This window comes from Marmota marmota, unplaced genomic scaffold (genome assembly GCF_001458135.2).
Source record: "Marmota marmota marmota unplaced genomic scaffold, marMar, whole genome shotgun sequence".
NCBI lineage: Eukaryota > Metazoa > Chordata > Mammalia > Rodentia > Sciuridae > Marmota > Marmota marmota.
Window position 1 is genome coordinate 6,948,881 of NW_026000119.1, and position 14,260 is coordinate 6,963,140.

At 39.9% G+C, this 14,260-nt stretch overlaps 1 protein-coding gene across 4 annotated transcripts in view; it reads right to left on the bottom strand.

The window, feature by feature from the left end:
• The window catches only part of Anxa3 (annexin A3), a 92,008-nt gene that overhangs the window by 65,763 nt on the left and 11,985 nt on the right, over window positions 1-14,260 (bottom strand). For all 4 annotated transcript variants that reach the window (XM_048784786.1, XM_048784788.1, XM_048784787.1 and 1 more), the window contains one exon: window positions 3,692-3,779. In XM_048784786.1, the coding sequence (XP_048640743.1) occupies window positions 3,692-3,779 (88 nt within the window). The remainder of the gene's footprint in view (window positions 1-3,691; window positions 3,780-14,260) is intronic.

Here is a 14,260-nt window from a genome sequence, read left to right on the forward strand (position 1 = left end):
AAGAAAATGATCAATAGGCTGAAACAAATGCAGAGAGTAAGGCATTTTAGTTTCCAGCTGCCTATGAGGTCCAAATTTTTATTTCTCTGCTTGTTTGCCTGGCTTTTGGAAAAGAAGGTAAACTTTATTTGGATAGTTTTGGGGGAAGAAAGCAAATATTGTCAGTTATTGTCTTCTCCCTTCCTTAGATGAGACAGAGGGAAGAGCACAAAGAACCTTCAGCTTCACCCTTATGAGGTTCAATAATTGTCTTACCACTCTCATCCCCATACTTGACATCAAGGTATTTCTCCCCTAGACAACAGGAACTGACATTTACTGAGAACCTACCATGTACCAGGCACCTTTTTATTCCCTATTTCAGATGACAGTCACACGGGTCCTGTACAGTAGGTAGGACTAAGCTGTCCTAATGATAAAGACATTAACACTTCGAGAGTTTAATTCACTTGCCAAAGTACATAGTTCGTAAGTGATGCAGCAAGACCCCAAACATGTATTTCTATCTCTGGTTTACACCTCTCTCACTCATGCCATACCCATATACTTAACCAATTGTTTGTTAAGTCAAGGATAACATGAGGCCAGGGCTAAGGCTGGCCTTCCTGATAGTGTAGAATTAAGATCATTACGTGAGCTACAGCTAGGTTGAGAAGCTGTGAGTTGGTAAATTGGCTTGAAGGCCTTGGGTATGCATGACAAGAATGCAATAAAGATCAACTGTAACTGCAGACTCAAATTCTCTGTGTTGAGGTGACTAATACACACCTTGTCTACACATGTCCATGACAGTGGTACATACCTTCCTTAATGAGGGAGCAAAAGGATGTGTGCATTTGATGATCTGGTGGGTCTCCCAAAGGAAGATACTACCTTTCTGTACCTTTGATATTGTATTTTTCTATATTGTTAAGTACAGAGAATTGGATTAAAGCCTACTACACTCTTTGAATCTGATGGACAACTTGACCTTTTACAACATCTGTGTCATTATACAACTAGATACTTCCCACTGCACATTATCTCAATCTCAGCATGGGCCAGGTGGAAGTCTTTGTATTTCCTCTCTAACTCTCCTTTTATTCTATGTTCCTCATCAATAATACAACTGTGGATATCAGCATCCGACAAAAAATCCTGGCAATCATCCTAGGTTCCTTTCTTTTCCTTATTTCATATATTGTAGCAAGTATTTGCATCTCTGTAATTTGTCCTTTCCTCCACATGCCTCTGCTATGTGTCTAATTTAACTAGATAACTTAAATAGCTTCCTCATTTTACCCCCATGTAATTTGTATGTCTGGGAGTTTCTCATCTTTTTATGTCTGTGCATGCTCAAGACCAGTAACAATATCAAGCTCCATCCCAGTCCATAGACTGCATTTGACATATTTCTAACGCAAATGACATTGTGATGCTGGGTTCTGGATACAGAACATTTCAGAGATGATGCTTACAAACAAAACCTCCATCTGGACCTTCAGGCCAACATGCAAAAACTCATGAAGAAACAATGTTAAGAAAGACAAGTAACAGATTTTAAAGATCATGAATGCATTTAGTTTGACACTACATCACGGAGCAGTCTATGCAACACTGGGTATGATGAGTAGGGAAATCAAAGAGATATGTGAAGAAAGGCTCTCATTTAAAAATGGGAAAAAACAAGAATCTAGTCAGAAATAAAATAAAACTATGCTAACATAAAGTCCTAATCATATATTTCATGAAATTATACCGCCCAGGGGCTGGAGTTGTAGCTCAGCGGTAGGGCACTAGCCTCGCATGTATGAGGCACTGGATTCGATTCTCAGCACTGCATATAAACAAGTAAATAAAATAAAGGTCCATCAACAACTAAAAAAAATTATACAGATGATCCTAACATTCAAAGAGACAAGTAAATAAATAAATAAACCCCTTGCCCTGCTAAACACCAAGCATCATTATAAAATTATAATTGTGACAAGGTGGTATTGGATCCAGGAGAGGTAAATAGACAAATGGATTTACTGCTTAAGAACAAAAAAACAAGGAAACATAAAATAGAGTGGCAACACAAATCAGAGTGGAAAGGATAAGCTTTCCAGTAAATTGTGCTGAAACAAACATCCATATGAGATAAAATAACATTAGATTCTTTTAATCATTAACTGCAGATATTAGCTCCATATAGATTATAAGATCACAGTATAAAAACAATTTTAAAGCTTTGGGTAAAATTCAGGGGAATATATTTATGACCTAATTATACAAAAGATAAAGCAAGCATAAATCTGAGAGGAAAAATATCGACAGACTTGATTTTACAAAAATGTAAAGCTTAATGCAATATAAGTTACTATAACCCACATTAACAGAAAGCTATAGATGAGAAGATATTTCCATGTTTTTAAATTTGAAATAGGCTTTGTATCCAGAAATTATAATTTAAAAATCTCTTGCCATTCATGAAGAAGACATTCCCGCTGAAAAGAAAGGATAAAATATCTGAAGAAGATGAATAAGTATTGCATGATAGAGGATGCAAATAAATAAGAAAGGAAGCTAAGTGCATCAGTAATCTTATATCTACATAGAGATGAGAGGAAACAAACACACATAGAATAACATACAATTTTAGATCCAGTCAATCAGAGAAACTGCATAGTACTACAGTATTTGTGAGAATATGGAGTAAAAGGAAGTCTCATACAGTTCTGGAATTGATGCTAATTTCTGTATTCAGTTAGGAGAGCAGTTTGGCAAAATTTCTGGTTAATCTGAAAATAAGCATCCCCTTCCACCTGGAAATTCCAATCCTTGTCATAGTCTAGAGAAATGCTAGCAAATGTTGTGATGAAACATAAGCAGGAATAGTCATTGCACAGTATTTTTATACTGTAATAGAAAAGAATTATAGGCAATTTAAATGTTTTATCAATATTCCCATTTTATGATGCAACACAGAATAGACTACTGTGCAGTTAAAATTAATGAACTAGAGCTAAACATATCGATGAGGATAAATCTCAAAAACATTGTTTTAAAGGGATAAAAACAAATTGCAAAAAAATATATATTATAATTTCATTTTTTACTGCTTAACTCCATATAAAATAGTATGTACATACATACATAATATGGCATTGAAAATTTCATGGAAATAAACTGTAATTTTGGATGGTAATTATCTTTACGCAATGGGGTGGGGATGAAATCTAGGAAAAATTGACAGAGATCTTATCTATGCTTTATGATGATGATGATGATTGTTATGGGCAGCAGCAGTGGTGGTAGTAGTTTTTAATATTAAATAAACATGGCAGATGTTATAGTTAATAAAACTAGGTTCTCTATGCTTTTCCTCTCTCTCTTTTTTTTGGTGCAGGGGTTACCAGGGATTAAACTCAGGGGCACTCGACCACTGAGCCACATCCCAGCCCTATTTTGTATTTTATTCAGAGATAGGGTCTCACTGAGTTGCTTAGCACCTTGCTGTTGCTGAGACTGGCTTTGAACTTGTGATCCTCCTGCCTCAGCCTCCAGAGAGTTTGGGATTACAGGCATGCACCACCACACTCTGCATCCTCATTGTTTTTTACTTTTAAAAATCCTTGACAATGTCTCTAATTGAGTAAACCAACGTGGGCAAACTGAACTAGGGAACTTTGAGAATGTAACTTTCCTGATTATCTTCAGCATCACTTACCAAGTCCTCTGATGGCCTTATGAATAGCTTCAGCATCCACCGATGGGCTGAAGCCTGGATAATCTCTTATTGTTCCTCGGGATCCAACCTAGGAGGTAAATATTTGAAAGTCTCACTAGTTCAAAATAACATTTTATTCTTATTACTCTCATATGCATATGGGACACATGTAACAGACCCAAAACTTGCACACCTTCCTGCCATTTTCAGGAGTGGCATAAGAAAGTCTCCCCTCCCTAGACATATAGGCAATATCATTTCTACCACATGCAACAGGCGGTCTCTCTTTTTCTCTTGTGTAACAAATTACAAATATAAAAATTGCTTCTCTAGAGCAATGTTGTGTCAGTCTTGGTGACTCTGAAGAATATTTGCTTTAAAGTGGCATTTGCATAAAAACAACAAGAAAGCTGAAATTTCTTACATCCTCTTTGTTTTCAGTGATAATTCAAAGCTCTTCACTGCATCTCACCCAGAAGTAATTGTGGTTTACAGACTTCAAGACGTTTTAATTAATGTTGACCATTGTCCTTGGGGAACCCTACACTAAAGGATCCATAAATGGAAACCCTATTAGGATTGTCTATTCTTAAGCTTTGTTTAATGGATGTGCAATTGTGGCTGATAAATTCCCTTCTAAAAGCTCCATTGACATCATAGATCTTCAGGAATAGCATAGAAATAAAAAATACCACACGAACAATTTTAAGCACATAAATTAGAAACATGTCAGTAAGCCGGGAAAGACGTACTACTGAAAGAATAAAATATTCTAAAACTGCTTAAAAGACAAAAGAAGGACAGCCACAAAGACATTGAGAAAAAAAATCAAAGTGAACATGTACTTCTAACATGGTATATACTAACTCTTAGAATAAAAACCTATCTTTATAAAACCTATCTTTATAGTAATTACATTTTCTTTTTAAAGAGCATTTTCCTATCCTGTTATTAATATTGGCTCTGATGTCTTGTATTAATATAGCTTCATTTACACTCTTCTGAAGTGTTTAATATTTTCATGAAAGGACATTATCTTGTCACATTAAAGTGAATGGAAAATTAATGTTCTAGCATCGTAAAAAAAATGATAGTCTATTGATTCAAAAGAACAGACTGAATAATTTGCTTCATCACAGTCAAACACTGTTTAATATTAAGGCACCCCAAAATAAAGAGTTTGAATCTAAAAAAATAATAATTATAACAAGTGAGAAGCCAGTTGTGATTGTGCCAGATCTGAAGGCACTTGTAAGAAATCAGTCACTTTAATGGATTCTCTTCAGAGAATTCTTTCCCCAAGGTTTAATGAATAGCTTATAGATTTGCATCATCCACTGGCTTCATTTCATTTCTATCCACCTATGAACGTCTGTGTTTCTCCTATCCGTTCCCCTTACACGTCTGGCATTTTAGAAGAACCACCATTTGAGCATTGGCATGTGTCATGCCCAGCACGGTCCTAGGTCCTTTATATGTTAACTGCCTGGCATGTATTAAATTTAAAAACCCTATTCATTTCTTCTATGGTAAGATTTTTTACGAGTCATATAAACATTTCTGGATCATCTGGGCAACCAAATCTACCAAGTGAACACTGTAGTACTGTTTATTGAGATAACTGAAACAGTTTTAAATAATTCACTAGAATTCTACTTCCCAGTTCCCATGGCCTGCACTGGGTGGGTGTAGCTCAGTGGTAGAGCATCTGCCTATCATACATGAGGCGCTGGTACATAAGGGTGAGCCATTTCATACATATGGCACCAACATGTAAGAAGATTGGAGAATTTGCTCAAGTCCACACAGCCAGTTAAGAAATAGAATCTGAATCTGAATGCCTTCTAGACTAATCTATCTATTCCTGGTGTTTTTTGAAATACAGTCTCTACACTGGTGTGATACTTTAAAATGAATGTGACCTGGTCCCTAGATATAGTGAATCATAGTTTTAGAGATAGGGTGAAAAGGACTAAATGTTTAAGAAGCTCCCCTGATTCTGTGCCTCATGGATATTTACATGGTTGCTTACAAGAAGACAAAATTGTGTTTAGATCCTAATTGTTTATGCATTCTGAAAACTCAGGGTTGGCATTCTAGCCATGACCTTTTCACTGCCCTCTACCACCTACGCATCAAAATATGTTAAAATTATAATGTGCAAATTTAGAGGAGGATGAAATTCCTAATCTATTATGCAACTTTCTATATAATGAGAATTAAATGGGGAAAAAATTTGTCTGGTTAAAAGAAAAAAAAAATCTACACACACATACCCCAACTTGAAAAGGAGAATTGGGATTTTATTACTTATTTACTTTTTGGTGTGAGGAATCAAACCAAGAGCCTCATCTATAATAGGCAAATGCTTGACCACTGAGCTGCATCCACCCAGTGCAGGCCAGGGGAACTGGGAAGTATTATTTAAAACTATTTCAGTTCTCTCAATAAACAGTACTACAGTGTTCATTTGGTAGACTTGGTTGCCCATATGATCCATGTTTATGACTTGCAAATATTTATGACTTGCAAAAAAAAGTTACCATAGAAGAAATGAATGGAAATTTTTATTCTAATACATGCCAGACAATGAATGAAGTGCTTTACAACATCTGATTTAACTTTTACAGTGACCTTAATGAGATAGATTTTATTAAAATAGAAGAAATCATCTTGAAGTGATGATGTGCTGAACAGAATTCTGCTAATAAGGATAGCCCCAGAATTTAAACCCACCTCCTTATAACTAAAATGCCCTGTGCTCTACACCACATAACCTTGCCTGGAAGGGGAGGAGGCAGTGGAGGGCCATCTTAGTGGTTCTCAAAGTAGGGTTCCTGGTCATCCCCATCAGAACCACCTGGAATTTATAAGAAGCACAAACTCTCAGGAACTATCTCACTGTTACTGAATCAGCCACCGAGTAGGACTGAGTCTGTTTTTACACTCCCTCCAGATGATTCTAATGCCCTTTAAGAACCACTGCTTGATTTCATTGTTAGCTGCCCAGAGAGCCAAAGCAAAACTAACTGAGCAAACAAGGGGGATTCTTTCATGGGTGTGGAAGAGGAGGAATTTGATGATGAGCTCATTGTTTCAGGAATGTTGGCATTTTTACAGCCAAACAGAGCTGTTTGCATTTCCTGCTTCTTTGTAAGTTAATGCCTTGCCTTTTAAATTCCTACTCAATAGGAAGCTGAGATTCTTTAAAGTAACCCTAGTACTCCAACAGTGTCATTACTAGTGTAGGACATCATGGGAATACTTAGAAAAAGCAATTTAAAAAAATTAGGTTTGATCAGATATCCATCCACATCTCTTAAACACATTTTGTTGCTTTCCTTTTCTCAAACTTGGTCTTCAGATGTCCGTAAAAGGAAAATGACCTGAAGACAGATGAAAAATAAATTAAAGGAAGGAGCGGCTTTGAAAAGTGGGAGAAAAATAGGAGGGGTTTTTGGTTTTGTTTTTGCACTTGGGATTGAATCCAGGGGTGCTCTACCACTGAGAGATATCCCCAGCCCTTTTATTTTTTATTTTGAGACAGAGTCTCTCTCATTAAAATGCTGAGGCTTGGCCTTAAACTTCTGATCCTTCTGCCTTAGCCTTTTCAGTAGCAGGGATTACAGGTCTTCACTACCACACCCAGTAGGATGTCTTTATAGTAAGAACAATTGCTGATACTCACTATGTGCCAGAAACTGGGCTAAGCACATTTTTTGTATTAGCTCATACAATCCCCACAATAAACATAAAGTAGATACAATAAATCCTATTCACAGATGATGAAACTGATGCTTAAGAAACTTGTCCAAGTTCACAGTCAGTAAGTGGTCTGTCCCAATAGCTTTTGCTTCTAGTTACTAGACCAGACTGCATCTCATATGAACCACCTTCTTCTTACTGATATAACTTTCCCTGATCTTCTTAAACTATCTGTTGGAGGTCAGCCACAGGACATGATGGCATAAAGCCATCAATGTGTTCAAACTGGCCCTGGGGAACTGTCTGCTGCTAAGAGGTCAATCTGTCCTTGACTTACAAAACACTGTTGTATCATTTCTTCATGCCATGTGTACTGGGTTTGCAAGAAGTTAAACATTTATATTCAGAAGAATGAATAAAAGAGAAAAATGGAAGGTGCCAACTCTGTTGACATAAAATATATTTACAACCAAATGCTCCAGAGCAAGAATAGCAGCAACTGCAAGGTACGTTTTGAAGGTGAGGCAAAAACCATATCACCCCCACTTCATAAAACTCTATAAAGGCCAGATTCAAAAATTAAGGCTTCAAATCAAAGTCTCTGATAAAACTACAGGACTCCAGAGTTCTCAAAGAGCCACGGAGAAATGACCACTCTCTGCTCAATGTCAGGGTACTGTTGGGTCGTGAAATTTTATGATACAAGGTGGAATAGATGACAAAAATAAAGCAATCAAAACTTGGAAAATATAAGAGTTCTTGTTCAATTCTTCAAGCACGAAGTTGTCTTCAAAACCAAAGAAAATTTACTGTAAGACACCTCAAAATGAAATACAGCCAAGTGAGGAAGGTGGTATGAGCTGAACTGCTTCCTCCTAAAAGAGATATGGTGAAGTCCTAACTAACAGCACCACAGATGGGACCTTATGTGGCTACAAGGTTACTGTCGATGTAATTTGTTGAGATGAGGTCTTTTTGCAGTAGGGTGGGCCCCTATTCCAATATGACTGATGACCTTATAAGAAGACAGCCCTGTGCAGACCAATATGCAGGGAGAATGTGATAAGACAATGAAGGTAGAGGCTAGCCTTCTGCAGCTCCAAGGAGCCCAAAGTTTGCCCATGTGGAAGACCAGAATATGCTTCCCTAAAACATGAAGGGTTATGAGCTGAGGACAATTCAGAAGAAAAGAGCACAGGACAGCCTTCTGCCCTCCCTCTGTTGCCTAAACCAGGACATGGATTGACACAGACAAAAGCTCTCACCAAAGAGAACAAAAGTTAAAGAACAGCTTGAGACCCTGGTCAGCCTGGAACCTGGAGGTACCAGAGGATTTATATTAGCAAGTTTTCCGAACTATTACCAGCCAGTTATTTGCCTTCTCCTCAAATTGCTGCTTATAGAAACTCACAGTCCTTCCTTTTCCTTCATCTTATCACTTCTCTAAAAATTTACTCTTTGTAAATGCTACATATGCTTTGAAGATGATATAGAAGCTGAAAATCAAAGGCACGTCTTTGGGAACTATTCACTCTCCAGGAGTCTTTCATGTATAGACAAAACATGCATGTTAATAAGCTCATTTGCTTTTCTCTTATTAATCTGGGTTTTGGAACAGGGGTCAGTTCCAGCTATGAATATATGGAGGTTATTTTTACTCCCCTGCACCAGCAAACCATTGGAAGCTAGGAAGAGGTGAGAAGGCCCTTCCTGCAAGATTTGGAAGGAAGATGGCCCTGCTAACACCTTGATTTTGGACTTCCAGCTTCCAGAAGTATGAGACAATATTTTTCTATTGTTTGAAGCCACCAGTCTGTGGTACTTCATCACAGAAACCCTAGAAAGCTAATAGAGCAGGTGAAATACCAGAGAAAAGGACTGGTAAGGATTCTGTTCCACCAGGGGCATTTCCTTCTCCCACATACCAGCACCACTCACTGGACCAAGGGAGTGTGAGGGGCAAACTGCTCCTACCACCCCTGCCACCCAGAGGGCAGTAAAGAGCAGCAACAGGTGCCCAATGTGCTTCTGTCAGCAGGAGGGAGGGGCAGCCATCAGAGAGGCCTGATAGAAGCGAGGCTGACCTCATGGCTTGTTTGCCCTGTGACTAGAGGTCTGAAGGAGATGTTTGCAATCAGTTCTGTGCTCACTCAAGCAAGAAATATTCATACACTCCAGCTTTTCTTTTACAAATATAGTGATTTCATCAGGAGTGTCTCTGGAGCAAGAGCATTGGAATGTGATAACAGAGGAGGGTGTGGGCTGGAGCGGAATGTGGCTCAGAAAGCAGAAGACAGGGACAGACAAGCAGTTTGGGATGCATTTCCCATGAAGCATGGATTATGAGAGGAAGAAGTTGTGACCCCTCAGAAGCCTGGGTCCCTCCATTCAGCTGCCTGGCCCCTGCCTTCTTTAGGCTCCTGGGTCTCACCTCCTGTGTTTCTTCCTACCACGCCAGTGTGCATTGTCAAGCAGGCTTTTCTAAAGTACAAAGTCCCTTTTAAATTCTGCTGGTGGTTATTTCTTCCACTCTCTCCTCTGTATGCTGACAACTCCATTTGTAATAGCTCCAGCCCAGACTTCAAATCTGGGCTCTGGTTTTACATATTCACTGTCAGCTCCATGTGTCAGTTTTGAATCTTACTTATCATTACTTCCTCCCAACCTCCTTCTTCCCACAGGGGACACTGACAGTACTCACTGTACTTTGCATATACCTGTTCATTTAATCCTCAAAGTCACTTTGTGAGGTAGGCACCATTGATTTCCCTATTTTGCCAGGGAGGACACAGAGACACAGAGGGGTGAAGAAACTTGCCCAAAGTCACACAACTAGTTTGTGGAACAGCAGGATTTGAATCCAGGCAATCTGACTCCAGTCTCATTGCTCATTTGCAATTTGCTCTGCTTCCTCAACCATCCTCATTCCTGTAAACGGTATCATCAGAGACCTGGCTTCTCCTTCGTTTCCTTCATCTCCCTTTCCCCCCAGGTCCAGCCCATCAGCAAGTCCTGTAGAGACAATCTCAAAAGGTAATCTTGCCTGCACTCCTCCCCTGCCTCTTTGTCCCTGGTGTCTCTGTACTCCTGGCCATCCGCAGTAGTGTCCCTCTCAATTCTCTCTATTGCTCACCTCCAACTGTCCCCACACAGCAGCTGAAGATCTGTTAAAGACACAGTTCAGATTAGTCATTCCCTTACTTAACAACCTTCTCTGGGCCTGAATCAAGTCCAAACTCCTTGCTCCAGTCCATACAGCCATGAGCGGTTGGTCCAAACTCTTTAGTTGCCCTCATCTGGAGCCTCTCTCTCCTTCATCCTTCACATTTGAGTTCTCTGAAACTTCAACAGGTACACAGTGAGCTCTTTCCTACCTCAGGGCCTTTGTTCATGCCTCCCACTCTACATGGAAGGTCTTTCTCTCCCATTCCTCTCTGTAAGGGTCATCCTCTCTGACACACCTTCCTGGGCACTTGATCCAAATGGTCCTCTCCTTTCTTCTTCATCTTGGCAGCCATTTCCCCTTTAAGGCACACAGCATTCAGTCATTTCTCTGTGTTCATTTCTGTCTCTACCTCCTCTAAAACAAAGTTCCAGAAGGCACAGATATTTGGTTTCACTCACCACCACATAAAACAGATTTTAGTCCAGTCCTTAGCCTCCAGATAGAGGCTTAAACACAACTGTTGAGAGAATAGATTCAAGATAATGACATCCCTAAGTGTGGAATTTCTCCAAGGTCTACACTAGATAATTGGCTGCCTGATGAAGTGGTTTCTTTCAATAACATCAATGATACAGAAATCAAACCAAGTCCTGGGAGACTTAGGAGATGTTCTAGAAGCTGGTGGTGCCTAGTGTACCAAGGTGTTCAGTGATTCTACTTCATTCCCCTCCCTGTCTCTCCAAGCACTCAGGGTGGTGTGGCAAATGCAGCAGTCCCAACTTTCTGGATTGAGCTTAAAACATCAGGTGCCCCAGAAGGACTTCATCAATATAAAAATCTTTCTCAGAATAATTTTCATTATTTGTTTGAAGCAGCTTATGTTTTATAGTTATCTTCTTTTGAGTCATCCAGCACCAGCATCTAAGGATTAAACTTTTGTTTCAAAATTAAAATTTCATATCTAACTTTAACTAAGAATTCTTGACCAAATTCTCCTTGTAGCCAAAGGCCATAGAGAGTTGAGACTAATGTGGCTATTCTGGTCATATCCTCAGCTCTGTATAGATCTAACTTCATCTTCTGGAGAAGACACCTCTGTCCAGGAGACCTACAACCTAACTGTGGAAGACACAGGGATTTTGGCTCACAGAAGCGGCAACCTGGCATCATCCATATCCTAAATGGTCCTTGGCTGGAGGACAGAGGCTGGCTGTCTTAATCCAGGCTGCTAAAATAAAATACCATAGACGGAATGGCTTGTAAACAACAGATATGTATTCCTCATAGTTCTAGAGGCTAGAAAATTCAAAAATCAAGGCACCAGCAGATTTGGTGTCCGGTCAGGACCCAGTTTCTAATTCATGGATGGTGCCTGCTTGCTGTGTCCTCACATGGCAGAAGGAACTAACCAGCTTTTCTGGGTGTCCTTTATAATCCCATTCACGAGGGCTCTGCTCTTAAAAAGCCAGCCTCTACCTCAGAGCAAAGCCTGTCCAAGGAAGGGGGCTGACCTTTGTCCTTCGAAAGACCTACAGAGCACTCCTAGGCCCATACCCACCCTGCTGAGTTGTTTATCTACAAATAACAGGAGAGATCTGCTGCGCCAGGTGTTTCTAACTCAGTCAGGCTAGGTATGGACTCATAGCAACCCCCTAGCAGCCACCAATCAGCATGAGACAGGGAAATACCTGGGATGCCAGATGACCCTCCCAGGAGTTTATGGTGGTTGATAACATGTTGGGAAACCCTGTAGTTCAGCACGTACTCCCCTCATGGCTTAAACCAATCAGTTCAAATGAATACCCCTTTTGTACTGACCAATCACCCTTACCCAACTTGTTTCCGCCAGTGAATGTGCTAATCAAGTTTTAGAGTTGTTTTATGATTTCCCCACAGTGTGTGATGATTTGCTAAGAGATGCTATGATGTATGTGAAGTCCCTGCATTCCCCAAAGAGTGTATAAAACTGCTACAAACCCTGGGCTTGGGGCCTCTCGGTCACCGTGCTGTGTGGTCACCATGCTGTGTGTGCGCACGTAAGCAGGCACAGAGGACCGAGCTAGCTCGCAATAAACACCTCTTTGCTGCTTACATGCATCTTGGTCTCTGGTGGTCTTTTGGGGGGTCTCGAATTCGAGCATAACACCCTCATGACCTACTTACCTCCCATATCCCAATACCATCACCCTGGAAGTCAGGATTTCAACATTCAGACCATAGCATTGCATTACAGGATTTGGGGACTGCAGTGATAAAATCCTCTCTCTACCCACCTCACTCCTACAGGGAAAGGAGTCTCCCCCAGGGGACAAGATCAGGGACAGCTACTGTTTGTAATGTTCTGGAAAGAAATACTTTTTTTGCATAAACAGCTAGAGTCACTGCTGTTTACACAGCATGATGGCAAAAAAAAATGCATTATTTTATGGGTTATTTATAAATTTGTTTTGGAAATGAGCATCCTAACATATTGCCCCAGATTTAAAAGTTCTTCCTAATATAAAGTAAATCCAGACAAGGAAACTCCTTGAACAGTTCACAAGAAGACTACTGGGAGTTCTTTCTGGCCCCTGGAGGATCCTAAAGCATCATAAAAGAGAATGGTGACATCTCCCCAGATCTCACGCTAATCTTGCCCCCTTCTCTCACTTCTTGAGGATTTTCTGGCAACTCTCAAATATACCTCACCAGTCTGCCTCAGAGGTTGACACCTGCTGTTTACACCAGCACCTGCAGGGGTGCTCTTCCTAAGCTCACTCCTTCGCCCCTGCTCATCTACCTGAGCTGAGAATAACCCGTCATTCTCGGTTCCCATCTTTGTTTTCCCCCAAAACACTTAAAACTGATTTGCTATATCATACATTTCTTTGGTTATGTCTGCTTTCGATAATAAACTGTAAGTTCCATGGTTTTTAAATTTCTTTCTCCACTGTATCACCAGAGCCTAGTCTAGCACATAGGAGTTGTTTAGTAAAAATCGGTTGAATGAATAAGTGAATAAAACATATTTTCTTGTCTAGATCTTGCTTCTTTTGACAATTCTCAAATGACACTGTTATACTCGAATTCAGGACCCCCAAAAGACCACCAGAGACCAAGATCGATGTAAACAGCAAAGAGGTGTTTATTGCGAGCTCGGTCCTCCGCGCGCACACACAGCAACAGGTGACGCTAAGAGCTCAGGGTTTGCAGCAGTTTTATACATTCTTTGGAGAAGGCAGGGACCCCCACATACATCATAGCATCTCTTAGCAAATCATCACACACCGCGGGGAAAATCAAATAACAACTCTAAAACATGATTAGTGTATCAAGTGGCGGGAAAGAATATAGAAAGAATTATTGGTTAGTTCAAGGGGTTGACGCATTTAAAATTGATTGGTTTAAATCATGAGGATGTCGCAAGGGGGGTATGTGCCAAACTGCAGGGCTTCTAGTTTATTTATTTATTTATTTTTTTATTGTTGGTTGTTCAAAACATTACATAGTTCTTGATATATCATCTTTCACACTTTGCTTCAAGTGGGTTATGAACTCCCATTTTTAGCCCATATACAGACTGCAGAATCACATCAATTACACATCCATTGATTTACATATTGCCATACTAGTGTCTGTTGTATTCTGCTACCTTTCCTATCCTCTGCTATCCCCCCTCCCCTCACCACCACACTCACCTCTCTCTCCTCTCACCCTCT